General features: G+C 49.9%; 4 protein-coding genes across 4 annotated transcripts; 3 read left to right on the top strand and 1 right to left on the bottom strand.

Annotated features, from left to right (window-relative positions):
* Nucleotides 1-168: 168 nt before the first annotated feature.
* Nucleotides 169-4,059, bottom strand: AKAW2_20448A (putative translation regulator (Cya5); the record flags this gene model as incomplete). The annotated part of the gene is made up of 1 exon (XM_041685162.1): nucleotides 169-4,059. The coding sequence occupies one exon, from the start codon at nucleotides 4,057-4,059 to the stop codon at nucleotides 169-171; it is 3,891 nt and encodes a 1,296-aa protein (XP_041539274.1).
* Nucleotides 4,060-4,544: 485 nt separating this feature from the next.
* AKAW2_20449S (signal recognition particle subunit SRP68) lies at nucleotides 4,545-6,526 on the top strand (the record flags this gene model as incomplete). Its single annotated transcript, XM_041685163.1, has 3 exons — nucleotides 4,545-4,735; nucleotides 4,829-5,962; nucleotides 6,019-6,526. 3 exons carry the CDS (start codon nucleotides 4,545-4,547, stop codon nucleotides 6,524-6,526), a joined length of 1,833 nt encoding a protein of 610 aa, XP_041539275.1.
* A 2,057-nt stretch (nucleotides 6,527-8,583) lies between these two features.
* erg5 (C-22 sterol desaturase erg5) lies at nucleotides 8,584-10,380 on the top strand (the record flags this gene model as incomplete). The annotated part of the gene is made up of 4 exons (XM_041685164.1): nucleotides 8,584-8,743; nucleotides 8,816-8,966; nucleotides 9,051-10,290; nucleotides 10,345-10,380. The coding sequence occupies 4 exons, from the start codon at nucleotides 8,584-8,586 to the stop codon at nucleotides 10,378-10,380; spliced, it is 1,587 nt and encodes a 528-aa protein (XP_041539276.1).
* Nucleotides 10,381-13,094: 2,714 nt separating this feature from the next.
* AKAW2_20451S (uncharacterized protein) lies at nucleotides 13,095-13,340 on the top strand (the record flags this gene model as incomplete). Its single annotated transcript, XM_041685165.1, has 1 exon — nucleotides 13,095-13,340. One exon carries the CDS (start codon nucleotides 13,095-13,097, stop codon nucleotides 13,338-13,340), a length of 246 nt encoding a protein of 81 aa, XP_041539277.1.
* Between the last annotated feature and the right edge of the window lie 1,556 nt (nucleotides 13,341-14,896).

Raw genomic sequence — 14,896 nt, forward strand, 5'->3', positions numbered from 1 at the left:
CAAGCTGTCACGGAACTCTTCATCAATAGTGTACAATTTCAATAACGATCAGGTGCTATGCTTTGACTATACTACTATACATTCAGATCTCTTTATACATATATACATACTCGCCCAACTTGAACACCACACCCCGTTTGGGGTACATCCTAGAAATACACTTTCAACTCAACGAGTCTCATCCTCGCCTAGAGGGGTTTGTCCCTCGTTTTGGGGCTCATATATGTCCTGTTCTTTGGCATCAGAAACATCTTCTCCTTCTTCTGCCTCCTCTGCCACCCATTCTTCTTCTTCCTCTTCTTCATTTTCTCCTTCTTCTTCGGACTCCATGTCCTCCTCCAGATCGTCGAACTCATCTTCATCATCTTCCACGAGACTTTCATCGTCCATCAATTCCTCCTTCGTTCCGAGTTCCTTGTCTCTTTCCTCGAGCAGCGTCTCGGCCTCCATGTCATATTCATCGGGGTAGTCGAGGGTATTTCTGAACGGCGAGGGTACAACATCGGAATCTTGCTCATCATCGTCCAATTCCGAGATACCAACATTGATTGGAGGTTCATCAGTTGGCTCAGAAGTGGTATCTTGTGCTTCGACTCGAATATTGCTACTGTCTTGTCCCGCCTTTTCAGCAGTCGGTTCATTCCGTGACTTAGACCTAGTCAGGCCGCCCACACCAAGAATACCACCTGTCCACACATAACGATCACGTCCAAGTTCATCAACCATCTCGCCTTTCTCCTGCCGACGCCGGAGGAGCACACCCTGGAACTTCTCACGGAGGTAAGGAAGTCTAGCAACTGCTGCGATCGTCTTAGGCGCCGCATCGTATATAGCTTGAAGATCCGTGCCTCCTTCGTGAATGCTCCGTTCGCGAAGTCGCCTCAATGCAGCAGCCAGATATACCATGGACACGTACGTGGGCTGCATGAAGTCCGGCTGGATTTTGCTCCAGTAGCGCCGGCCCAATCTGCCCAGTACATTAGGTGGCTTTGCCCGTTTAGGATTCTCCATCGCATCAATGGTTGAAGGCACCCCCGGAGGTCGTGCACCATATCCTCGACGAAGATTATCCCACCCAGGGAAGTTGGGCATGAACTTATGTTCAAAGACAGTGAAAGCTTCAATCTGATCAGACAACCTGTCGGAGGACGCAAGCATCTGCACAAAAGTGGACCAATTGAAGGTTGTCATGGAGAAGCCTGCCTCCACATACTTTGCTATGACCTCGGAGATCTTCGAAACCTCGTTTCCATAAGCCAAAGAACGCAGATACAATGAAAGAGGGCGAGATAGCATGAAGCGGTACGCCGGTAGAATCGGGTCCTTCTTTGTCGTAGCTGACTCGGATGGCGTAGATTGGGAGTCGTCGGGATTCACCAAGAGCTCGGCATGAGATGGTAAGGGCGGTGTACCTGGGTTGAGTTGACGACTAAGCCACTCATCAATCTCAGGAGAAGTGGGACTGGCTATCTTCAATGCGCGAGTGAAAGCCAGGTTCCAGCATTCTTCCACCTGTTGGTACTGTTCAGCCTTCAGATGCGCGAGCATCAAAGCAGACAGCAAACGAAGAGGCGCGATGTCATGGTAATTCTCTTCATCAGAGACTTTGGGTGGATGACTAGCGGTATAGTCATCGAAAAGCCTCCGAGCCGACAGATAAGCCCCCTTCATACCATAGGCAGAGATCATATATTCGTAGTAAACAGCAGGGAATCCCTTCCTGGCAGACATCCTACCAGAACCCAGCAAGGGGTACTTCGTCGCCAACTTGGTAGAGTGGTAATCTGCAAGAGTCTCTGCGAGGAATTTCTCAGAATTTTCGAGACGAATATTCGCGTGGTTGCCAACCTGACCACCCTGTGCCAAAAGTTGCAGATCTCGCTGGATCTGACTCTTGAGCACAAGGAGCCTCGAGCCAAGTCCCGGTTGGTTGAATCTGTCTTTGATTTCGCGAAAAATAATGTGCACCATGTCCCGATTGCGGTCCTTCAGATAGCCATACAGAATGACTGCGTAATGGAATTCAGTTGCGTAAACGCGGCGGCCTCGGTGGAGTGCCCTCAGGATGCGACGGGCAGAGTCCGTCTGGCCTATAAGCACAAGACTGAGCATAAGAGCAGAATAGGTCATATCATCGGGTTCCAGTCCTGAGGCGTCCATCCGCGAGCGTATCCTTGATATAGCTTCCAGATCCATCCGGAAAGCATAATTCCAGAGCAGGATATTCCACATTCTTACGCGAGAACCCTTGACGTCGAGGCCGAGGCAAGTCTCCGCAACGTGCTCAGCCATCTCCCACTCTGAGTTGTTGCAATAAGCCTCAACAACTGTATCAATCATGGGGGCTGTTATCTGCACGTTATGTTGTTGGGCTAGACTGAGCAGATCACGGACATGGGTGACATCGCCCCGGTTAGCACAAAGACCCATCATTATACCAAAAGTGTGCGAGGTGGGCTCAACACCCTCTTCCATCATCTTCTTGAACATGGTGAAGGTCCTTGAAAGATCTCCCGCTTTGGAATAAGCTGTAAGCAGGATGTTCCAACATATGTCATTCGGTTGAAGGTTAAACTCTTCCGAAATCCTTCGGAATTGACGCGTGGTCTGTTCAACATCGCCAATTCTGGCGTAGACATAGAGAAGTGGAGCCACGATTTTGCGGCTTCGCGGCTTTCCGTGGTCCGAAAGGAACCTCTCGAATACATGCTGGACGTTCTCCACATCACCGGCTCTCGAAAAAACAATGAGCGCCTGCCTGTAGACGTCCTCTGTCGGTTTGCGATGGAAGTGGGAAATTTCATCGAGAAAGTATAAAATACCGGTCGTGATCTCGAAAGAAGCGAGACGCTTCAACAGCTTAGCCAGAAGCTTGCGGGGTGGAGTTTCTTCCTCCATCTGCCAACGGAAATTCCGATAGACCACGATAGATCGAACAAACGTCGATCGATGCTCTGATTCTTGAAGGGTGTTGATAAGATCAAGATAATTCCGCGAAGTGATCAAGTCCAGATGGTTGAACTTTTGCAGTAGTGCTAGAAGGGTCTCCGTCGCAGTAGCTTCGGCAAATTCCGTGCTAGAGAATACATTATTGAGTATGAAGCGAGCAGCAAGACGTACTGGACTGTTGAGACTCTGATCTTGTAAGTAATCAGCAAGTGCCAACAAAGGCTTATGCACGGAAGACACCTGTAGCCAAGGGGCGACAGTGTGCCACAGCGACTTGTCGCCCAACGGCCTCGATCTCCAAATATCTTGCACATAATCCCATTGTTCAAAGTTCACGAAATGTGCAAAACAGTATGCCCAACATAAGACGCCGCGGTTGCAGGAGATTGCTTCCTGACATATCCCATCCACATCCGAAAGATTCCCGGTAGCAATACAGGACTTGGTCATGTGCAGATAATCCTCAGAAGTTCGGGACTCGATAGGCAGGGAGTTGACAAGTCGCCTGGCTCTTCTGTTATCAACGTCACGATCAGAGCTGCCTAGTCTCGCCAGCAATGCAGAAGTCAGGTCGAGAGGGTGACCAGCTTTTGAGAAAAGGCTCCATAATTTATCGAAATCTTCGATCTCCTCCTTATCCAATAACGCTCTAAGTTCGGTCTTGGCAGTGTCGCGGTCCTCATCGGCAATTATTTCAGCAGAGTCGTCAAGCATGTGAGCCTCAGCGTCCACCGTGCGGTCTAGGCTAACAGCCTCTGACGAGTAATTCCTGGAAACGCCAGGGACGGCCTTCCTTCTCCGTCGCGAAACAATCCTTCTTGGCGAACGTATCAAGCATGTCGCTATAAACTCCTGTGTGCGAGGGGGATAGAGAAACTCGAGAACGGGGGCCCGCGGGTCCGTGGCTGTCCTTCCGGTTGTCGAGGTGGCGGTTGAAGTATTCGACGCGGATCTTTGCGGTGCCTGCAGGAAAACCAAAAGCTCCGCCCCCGCGCTATTGAACTGTCCAAGAGTTGAATAGATCGAACCCCGACCTCGAATGGCGCCATTGGGATCCCGGAAGAAACGCCGTCCCGCGTTCTCAAGACATCCGGCAGCCCGTTCCAGCATTACCTCGAGAAATTGCGGTGCCAAACCCTGAATTTCACCGAAACTTGACTGCGATGCATAACATATCGGGATCAAAACTGCATTCGATGCCAATTGAGGTCAGCGAGCTGGACATGCAGGAATGTGCAGGGTGCTAAGGGAGTCAGGCCATACCACGCAAAGCAATCTTGTGCACGAAGCTCACAGCCTGCCGTTAGATGGCTGCTCCTCCTGGAGAGATTTGAGAGAAGAACCGGCTTCAGGAAAGACAGAACCAACGGCTCCAAGCAAGAAAGCCAAGGGGGTGGTTCGGTGGCCGGAGGGTTGACGTGGGATAATTTTCGAGATGGCCGAGCAGCAAGCTTTCCCGATGCTGGAAAAGAGAATCCCGCGAAATCAGCCGGGGATTTGTTTGGCCGAGTCCTGACCACCTCAGCCCGCACTCATTCGGGTGGGAACACCACCATCGCCCCGAGCTCTCCCAGTCGTCGAATATTGCTGGCAAAATGGACATCACCGATTTTATTTTCTCCCAGAGGGAGGAGAGTCTCTTGACGGGAAATTACAACGCTTATCGAGCACACACGACCCGCAAGTTGCACAGCGCCCGCCAGCGACTTGGACAGACAACCCCCAAACGCAGCAAGTACATTGCCAAACGACCTGTGACGGCGGAAGATGTGAACAGCAATGTGGAGTATGTTCCTAAAGTCATGTTTGACGTATTTCTATGAACAATGATATGGCTGGGTCCGCTATGAAACTTGCACTAACACTCCGAGTATCTTAGATACGTCCACACCCTACTCATCAGCGCCGAACGGGCATGGGCGAACGCAATGCACATGAAGACTACTCACTCGGCAGACCCTTCGGCCAAGGGAATTAGCGGTACGACCAGGGGTCACATCATTTCGAAACTGCGGAAGGCGGTCACATATGCGAAGCAATTGGTGCTTGTTCTCGAGGATCAGGAAACTTCTGGGGCTACGGACACTGATGTCCTCGAAGCTCGTGCATACCTGGCATCCCTCTTAGGGGCATTCTTCTTGGAGAAGCGCAATTGGGAGCAGTGTCTCCAAAACTACTCCGTATCCAGAGTCGTCTATGCAGCGCTGGGTCAGCAAGTCAAGAAGGACGCCTTCCGAGACCTTCTTTCCGGCACTGTCGACCCCAGTATAAGATACGCAGCATATCAACTGAAGCTTCCGCGGTCAAAGCCCATCCCCTCTTTGGCTCTTAGCTATTTCCCATCGGACGCGACCATCAGGTCCGAGGTTGAGAAGTTGGACCCCAACTGTCTAAAGGAGGATGCAGCGGGCACACGGAGGACCGCCGACGGGGAGGTGCAGCAACTCCCTGGAAGCATCACATGGAGATCGCATACAGTTGGTTTGGAAGATGCCGCAATCTCACAGGCTCTTGCGTCCGCAGCGGCAGCTGAATCTCGTCTTAGTACGTGGCTTGCGGAAGACGAGGGTAAAAATGCCTCTTCGAAAGATAAAGCCGCTGCCTACGACAATGTCATTATCGCCAGTCAAGATGCCGTCGATGCTACAAAGACTGCGATCGATGATCTCGCCGGAGAGGGAGTTGACCCGAGTGATAAGAGGATGCAGGCTTTGCAAATAACGCGGACTGCTGTCAACTATGATCTGGTTGGGTGGAGAATCGGACGTAACCGTGTTCTTTGCGGAGACAACGACGGCGTTTCTTTCGAATTTGTCCCGACCAAGCTACCCAAGGGTGCCAAGGCTTCTGACGATGCCACCGGTAAGAAGCTGGCACGGCTGCGCGAAAGAGTCGTCCTGTACGATTCCACCCTTCAAAGTATCGAGTTCATTCTTGAGCTTCCCGGAGTTGCGGCGGATACGGCGTTTGTCCGGGAGTTAGATGCCAAGCGGCGGTATTTCCGTGCTCTAAGGTACAGCAGCGCAGCCCTTCCGTACCAACCCAATATGCTAACTGGAAACTTCTTAGATGTCTGACTGTTGGAAGATCGCACGGAATTCTGGGCAAGTCCACCAATGCCCTCGCCCTGTTTGCGCAGGCTTTGGCCCTTGTCACGGAGACCGCACGGTCACCGCAATCCTTGACTGAAACGGAAGGGCCACCGAGGCTGGATATCTCCCGTAGCCAGGTTCAGACTCTGGAAACCACCTTGAAGGGCCTTGTTGCGCAATACCGCGGTTTGGTGACTCTGGAGAAGATGTCCGCTGAAGCACAGTCAAACTCCGTAACTCAGCGCCCCGCAATTGAACGTCTACACGATTACGCCGGTGATGCTCTGGACTTGACCAACATTGTTCCTTATCCCCCTCAAATGCAGCCGATTCCAGTGAAGCCTTTGTTCCTCGATGTGGCTTGGAACTACATCGACTACCCTCGCCAAGGCGCGCCTACTGCAGACAGGGCTCAGGCTCAACCGGAACCACAACCGGAAGAGACGAAGGGTGGACGACGCGGTTGGTTCGGCTTTGGTCGGTAGCCTTCTGATTGTTCAGGCTACGAAAGGGAATCTAACTCTCCACCGGCTTCATTGCCATGACATAGTGTGTAATGTGCTATTGCATGTCAGCACCCACCAGGTGTATCTAGCGTACATAGTAAATCTGATGATGATGAGACTGCGACCAATGATCGCTTAGCAGAATAATCTTGACTATATATCCCAGATGACCTATTACTGTTCTATTCAAGTTTGTGCTTATTTCAATCTCAAAGATATACATAAGAGTGTATAAGGAGTTTGTCCTGGCAGCGGCGCACTGAGGGACACTTTTTTTCTGCCACCGCCTAATGTTACAGTTTGCTCAGTCTATTTCTCAGATCTGTATGTTCTTAAATCCGCTTAAATCCGCGATTTTCCCAGCGAGGTTCGCTAGGTTCTGCCGCTTAAAGCGGTCTACAAGGCGGTGGGCTGCGAGGCACCTTCGCTTTGTAAGGCCCAATCAGTTTTGTAGTAGGGAAGGTGTCTTTTAACTTCTAGAGACAAGATCTTCCCATACAATACATTGAAACAGCCAAGATTTCGTCCTCGACACTGTATTGATAGGCGGAGTATCATCCGGTCGTCTCCGACTACATCCGGACATCATATTGTCAACTGTCAAAGATGCTCAGTTCCCCGTGGAAACCGCACGGGCCAATTCTCCGGATAAGCCGAGCCATCATCCACCGGAAGTTTGACAGCCGGATCACCTTTCTAGAGTTCAACAAATGGTACGATAGCAATTTGCATTGCTTGGCTACCAGTGAACTGCGTCGTCATTCAAATTCTATGGGCTGGTTAGTGGCCGGCTCCTCCGGCATTCATTTCATTGTACCGAAGGTTTGGAGAAGTGACTGATGTGGCGTTAATAATTTGTGGTTTGCAGATTGTCTCGCTGTGCTTTATGCGGTCTAGATGATCAAAGTCTGTTGTGAGATTAATGATACGGATACGATGATGTAGATTGTCTTTGTCTAGAGTGGTCTTGCTTGCTCCCTGGTGCTATAGTAACTTCGTAATCTTATTGGACTTTTGGAAGATAGAAATGTATTCAGTGGTGATGAATCACCACTAGTAGTACTGGATATATATTCGAAGCGAGCACGGTGACTTGAAATTTTACTAGACAGGCACGTGCCTCATATACTATGGCCATGAAACTGTGGAGATGACTACATCACAGCCAGGACCACATATTAATAAATTGTCCTATTATCTTCACAACCATCTAAAGAGATGACGGAACATTGAACACACGACATCCCCAGGGTTCGTAATACAATTGCTATCCCAGTTAATATGGGTTTGGACCGTTCTGACTATCGAGCGGGAATGGCACCCGCCTCCCCTTTACAAGATCGGTACCTGGTGCTAGTGATTCGAGCTAGCCATAACCTGCCTAGCGACTGCTCAAAGGAGCAAGCGCCGTCTGACAATTGGCTGCAGCGCATGTGGGATGTTGCCAAACGAGCCATTCTCGTCAGAATCGGGACACGGATGTACGGCGTGAAAATACGCGCGGATACGAGCGATCATCCAGGGGCAGTTGGATTGTCTCCTCCACATCAGCCATCCTCCCGTGCAGATTTGATTCCTTCTTACTCCGTACAAGGGTTTGTTTTAAGATTCCCACGTAAGCCCACAAATTGCAGGGTGTCGGTCACGAAAAGTATTATCATTTGACCAGCTGTTCCTAAATCCTAGTAATATACTAGATTTCTACGATTGACTATATTATACTCTGGTTTACTTTCAAATTCTGTTCTGCGCTGTGGAAAACAAAGACTTTAATCATAATATTGTGCCGATCCTGCACATCGGGGGCTTCCTGCGTCGCCGTACTGCCAGCGTCCGGCGTTCCGGCCAATCCAGAGCGAGTTTGTCTGCCCTCGCCAATAATTCTGCCCCGAAATTAGAGTTGCGTCTCCCCTGGATTCGCTTTCCTCTTCTTTTCCCTCCGCCGTCGCCGCTCTCCTCCTCCTCCTCCCTCCTCTCCTTCCCTACCCCGTTGGAGACCGTTATACTGTCTCAATTGATCAATCAGATCATCCGACATGGCCTCTGTCAACGGGAGCTTCGTCTCCCCCTCGGCTGATGCCGTCGTCTCCCCCAGGCTCTTTGAGCCCACCGGTCTGGTCGCCTCCGTCCTCGAGGGCTTCACCGTTTGGAAGGCCTTGTTGACTTTGTTTGTTGCCGCTGTCATCTACGACCAATGTACGTCTTTTCTCTACGCCAATTCCTCAGATTTGGGGGAAAACCACGTCTCAGTTCTAACCGTTCATATAGTCCGTTATCTCTGGCTCAAGGGCTCCATTGTCGGCCCAGCATGGAAGTTGCCTTTCATGGGACCTTTCCTTCAGTCGGTGAACCCCAAGTTCCACGAATACAAGGCCAAATGGGACAGCGGTGAATTGAGCTGTGTCTCCGTCTTCCACAAGTAAGTAACCCTTTGCGACATGTTCCGGGTGTGTCGCGAGGCGCATGGCTGGAAGAGGCCAGATTCTAATATATCTGCTTATAGGTTCGTTGTTATCGCATCCACTCGCGACATGTCGCGCAAGATCTTCAACTCGCCTACCTACGTCAAGCCTTGTGTTGTGGACGTTGCGCACAAGCTTCTTGGTGCCGACAACTGGGTCTTCTTGGACGGTAAAGACCACGTTGAATTCCGTAAGGGTCTCAACGGTCTTTTCACTCGCCAGGCTCTTTCCTTCTACCTCCCTCGCATGGAAGAGGTCTACAACGAGTACTACGCCCGTTTCTTGCGCATCTCAAAGGAGAACAACTTCAAGCCTACTCCTTGGATGCCCGAATTCCGTGAGCTCATGTGCGCCGTGTCCTGCCGTACTTTCGTCGGTCACTACATCACCGAAGAAGCTATCCAGAAGATCGCCGATGACTACTACATGATCACTGCTGCCCTGGAGCTGGTCAACTTCCCCTTTATCCTGCCTTACACCAAGGCCTGGTACGGCAAGAAGGCTGCCGACATGGTTCTGGCCGAGTTCTCCAACTGTGCTGCCAAGAGTAAGGCTCGCATGGCTGCTGGCGGAGAAATCTCCTGTATCATGGACGCGTGGGTCAAGGCTCAGCAGGACTCCGCCAAGTACCGTGAGAAGATCGCTCAGGGTATCCAAGTCGAAAAGCCCGCTCAGGTCCTGCGTGACTTCACCGATTACGAAATTGCCCAGACCATCTTCACCTTCCTGTTCGCCTCCCAGGATGCCACTAGTGCTGCCTCTACCTGGCTGTTCCAGCTCATGGCCGACCGCCCCGATGTTCTCGACAAGGTCCGCGAGGAGAACTTGGCCGTTCGCAACGGTGATATTAAGGCCCCTCTGACCATGGAGCTGCTTGACCAGCTGCCCTACACTCGTGCTGTCGTCAAGGAGACTCTGCGTTACCGCCCTCCCGTTATCATGGTTCCCTACCTGGTCAAGAAGGACTTCCCCATTAGCGAGAACGTCACCGTGAGCAAGGGCTCCATGATCATTCCCTCGGTGTGGCCCGCCTGCCACGATGAGGAGGCTTACCCCAACGCCGACTCTTTCGACCCTGACCGCTGGATCACTGGTACCGCCGAGCAGCAGACCAAGAACTGGCTCGTTTTCGGTACCGGTCCCCACTATTGCCTTGGTCAGACCTACGCCCAGCTGAACCTGATGGCCATGATTGGCAAGGCCAGTATGGAGATGGACTGGGAGCACACTCCCACTCCCGAGTCGGAAGACATCAAGGTCTTTGCCACGATCTTCCCTCAGGTATGTTTCCTTGCGCTATACCGAACTGGATTGTTGAAAGCTAACAAAGCCCAGGATGATTGCCTGCTTGCATTCCGTCCCCGCCCTTGAGCGTTTCTGCCGTCTTCGCCAAAGCACTGAAGACGTCAGGCGCTGCAACGTCAGTTATGCCGGATTTTCCTGCCTTGCTGAAAAAAGCAAGCGCCTGCTTCGTGACTACGGGCACCCTCTTCTGTCCTGGTGATAGAATGGCTGCAGGCATTTTTTTCTTTTGCCTTTCTGAAATGTAACTACTTGTAGTATTGTTTTTCCTTTTTCCAATCCTTTCTGAATATTTTGGATGGGAGTTGCGGACGGTCGACCTTTGAGGTACGGCCACTGGCCTCTGTCTGTTGGAGGCACCGACGCCGCGGACAGGGTGTCTGGAGTAACATGATATCGAAACGATCCATCTGCGGTCGTCCGCTCCCGCGATGAGCGACGCATTGAAGGACATGTCATTTTTAGACCACGCTACCTAGAATTAATAATAATAATGTGACATCTGAGCTGCTAGTCAGGGAATAGAACACGATCACTAGCCTATGTGAAAGATGTAGTTGAATAGGTTTATTCCCAGCAGTCCTTCAATAACCGTGTCTGGATTCACATCCAGCCCTCGCCACCACCACAACCCTTCACCAAACCATACCCATCATGGTATATAAAGCCCATCTCTCCCCCACAAGACTTTCTCTACTCCAACCACCCAGGTCTAGTATAATATCTATATATACTGCCCAACAGTGCAAGAACAATGCAGCATCTCTAAGCATATACCATCTTTAACTAAGCTATACTCACCAAAATTCCACTGGCAATAGCAATCTGCCCATTCAAACCCTACATCAAACGAAGATGCTTACTCACTCACTACCACTGCCTACAAAACACCTATTCTCTTCAACAAACCTATATACAACATGCAATACCCAAAAGGCAAACCAACCGGCATGCTACCGCTGCCGTCTACCCTCTAATGACACACCCAGAACTAGAAGAACACAAAGAAGGCATGTTGGCTCCTCTAGTGGCCACTATGCATGCGACATCTACCGAATAAATCTACATATTCTGCTTCCATTCAACCAACACAACCCTGCCAGAAATGCCAGAGGGGATACAAGCTAGTAGCTACTAGGCTAGTTGGAAGTGGAAGGGAAGCACATGTGGTTCCTGTTTCAAGCGCAAACTGTTCAGCGATGGTTGGAATGGACCAGAAACAGGAAAAGGAAACCTTTTCTGGAAGCTTGTCGGGAGGCTGTCGATAACACCACGAGCTGATAGCATTGCGTATTGGGATATAGCATACGTTTATATTCTCGGACTGATATATTATGGGACTACTATTACATCACGACGGAAGTTAAGTGCGCATTTATGCGGTTCTTATATCTGGCACATAAATTAATGCAAAATTTTACTGCCGATGGAGATTCAGGAGCGGACATACCTGTCCTCCGTTTCCAACAACCGCAGCGATATCAAAAGCATCAACGGTGATGCTTATGTCGACAGTGAACATGGTATCCTTGGTTATAGCAGTGATGTCGATGATAGCTGCAAGCATTGCCAAGGAGTAAATTCCAATCACTCAAAGTAGAGTGATTCTTCTGTCGTCCTCATTTATGGAGGCACTGGGAGAACAATCTTTTCAGAGAGATTGAAATGCAAACAGGTCCATGATTTCAACCCAATTATGTTGTTCCTTGACATCACTACTTAGATTCTGGACATCTCATCGACTTGAAGATATGCTGCCTATTGGTAAAATGGGTAACAATGGTCTTGATACTACATACAAGCAAGCCATCGCAGTCATCGAAGGATCAACAGAGTTCACGAAGTACTAGGGACTCGTGCAGGCTAAGATAACATCAGATACTATCACAGAACGTTGGGCTGGGTCTTTAATGCCAGTGTTCCGTCCTTGTTTCTTTTCTTTCAGTCAGGCGTGGTATATCGATGATCATTCTAGTACGAAGCGATACTTTCGGTAGACTTGTCAATCCTCGCCAAACTCGCTAAGAATTCTTCACCAAACTAGCAAGTCTTACCTACCGCCCGGGAGACAAAACTAGTGTAGTCAAACCGTACAACGGAATACAGCAAATGCCTGTGGACAGACTTCCAGATCTGGTAAACGAAGAATGTTATAGGACGCAGAGGGTCGGCGGCTCGGACTTCCTGTTAGGGCCTGGGCGGCTCCTTGAATGGCCAGGCTTCGCGGGGGAGGTAAAGGGTCTAGTCTGAGCCCTATATACTAACTATATATCTGCTCTTAGTAGGCTACAGCGTGAAGGAGCCTATTGGGTATAAACTACGCTATACTCTTATACTTACTGCCTCGATCAGAACCTTTTTTTTTCTTTTTCAAAAGTACACCATCGCGAATAGTTTCATCACATATCAATAACTATACTCTATTTTGGTAACGGTCTCGGAGACTCTTCTCTCTTTCTCGATATCTACAGGTACACATCATCCCTGAAAAACCTTGAGTCTCTTTATGCAGTTGGCCTTCCTGTTATATAGTTCATCATACCATGATCGATGCAGAGACCACTACAGAAGCTCAACCATCACTCATCGGGGCGGATACTGGGCGTTGACCTTGAGTCGCATCTCAAGGCGAATGCTTTCACTCTTGCGACATTATAGAAACAGGTACGTCATGCAGGGTATATAAGGGGGTCCTCTCTCTCCTCCTCTCCCAGTGCAGTTCGGTTCGCCGCCCGCCCGTCTACTCCCTCCTGTGCCTTTTCCTGTGCTGGTAATTCATCATCATGTCGTCCGATCCACCCACCCCCTTCGATCGTGTCTACCATGTCCTCCAGCTCTTCCGCTTGCCCGAGAACCCGTCGCAGGCCCAGTTGAATGGGCTCTGGCCCTGGGACCTTGCTGCACTTCGCGATAACTTGCAGTTAGAGCACGATGCTGAGTTAGCTCGTGTGCACCCCCGCCCTTTGGAGCCACAGTATGCGGCGCTCCTTCGTCGCCTCTTCCAATGGTATAGTATGTATGGGACCTGAGGCGACGTGGGGACAACACCAATCCAGGAAATGCTTAGGATCATGGCGGACGATCCTCGTTTCTATGAGTCAAGGAAGGGACACCCTAAGAGAGACGCCAGCACAGGGTATCTCAGCAGAGAGATACACTGGCAGGCTCGAACGTACGAGAAATGGAGATTAAAGCAGCGAATGGAGAGGAAATTAGTCTATCTATCCATGGTCTGTTTATCTTCTACCATCACCACCACTATCACCATGTCCACCACGTCTAGCATGACCTCCATGACTAGTGGTCCACATCCACCACATCCACGCAACATAGTCGTCTAAACAAGCGAGAACATCAAATGATGATGACGGCAAAGATTGGACCTGAATATAATTATCCATGGTATAACAATTCGCCATCGAGAACACTCTGTTCAGGGTCATTGAGGTGCCTCTTTGAAAGTCCTGGAGAGTCCTGAGAGACACTATCACCCATCAATATACATCTCCTCAAATAACAATATGTTTAGCCCTAAAGGAGATGAAGCCAAAAATCACCTGAACGGGGGCTGTGAGACTGGTGGTGAAGTCGGGAATCTGATCAGCCGGCTCTAAATTCGAGATGCGCGCATCGACAGGGCAAAATATAATCTGCGTGACCGATAGTTTCTAGCAAAGAAAGAAGATTAGCACGCTCTTGCATTATGAACAAATTACCCTTTGAACTCACACTCCCAAATTCAGGTCCATCATTGCTAGAATCCTTTCATCTGCCAATATGGCGTTCGGAATAGCAGGCCGGATTGAAAACCTGGTTATTGAGATCATCGATATTAGGGGCAACAAAAGGTCACAGCACTCTGAACAAACAATATCGGTATTCCCGACTAGGATGCCAGATATTTTTTTAGAGCGCTTTTGTTACCTACCATCCCAAATCGTGTTATGCTATCCATGCTAGGATGAACAAAGTATCACAGACACACCATGGTGGGGGCCCTATGGTTAGCTACGTAGTTGCTACATCCGTGACTGCTATATTTCTTGGTCTTATGGTCTGGTGATGGTTATCTAACCGGAATTGGTGGGTACAAACTGATGACATGATACTCGACCTGTGCGCGTTAAGGATTACTGGCTATTACTGCGAGCTTCATTAGTTGGTGGACTCAGAGGTCTCTTCCCAGCTACTGTGCATATAGCGGCGCAAATATCTCCCCTGGACATTCTCACTGCGTCTGAAGAGCAACTTCAGAAGACAGTCGAAGCAAGCACCTGTAAGTAACAGGTCAAAGTCCAGTTCGCTTGGGTTGACAGCATAAAGCTGTCGGGACTGGCGGAAAGATCTGATGGTGTTGGCCCGATGAAAATGGGAGACACACTGTGTTTCATCATTCCTTCTATTGCTTCTAAAAGGACCTACAAGACATCAAGCTGCTCCGTACAGGATGAGCAATGGGTGCCATGTACAAGGCGATATGTTGCACGAAGGGACTACCACCTCACATTCCCATTATGCTGTGCTCGTGTCATTACCCCCCCATAGCAGCTGGAGGTGATCACTGGTCCATTGATCCTAAATAAAA

The sequence above is a fragment of the Aspergillus luchuensis genome, chromosome 2 (genome assembly GCF_016861625.1).
Source record: "Aspergillus luchuensis IFO 4308 DNA, chromosome 2, nearly complete sequence".
Taxonomy (NCBI): domain Eukaryota; kingdom Fungi; phylum Ascomycota; class Eurotiomycetes; order Eurotiales; family Aspergillaceae; genus Aspergillus; species Aspergillus luchuensis.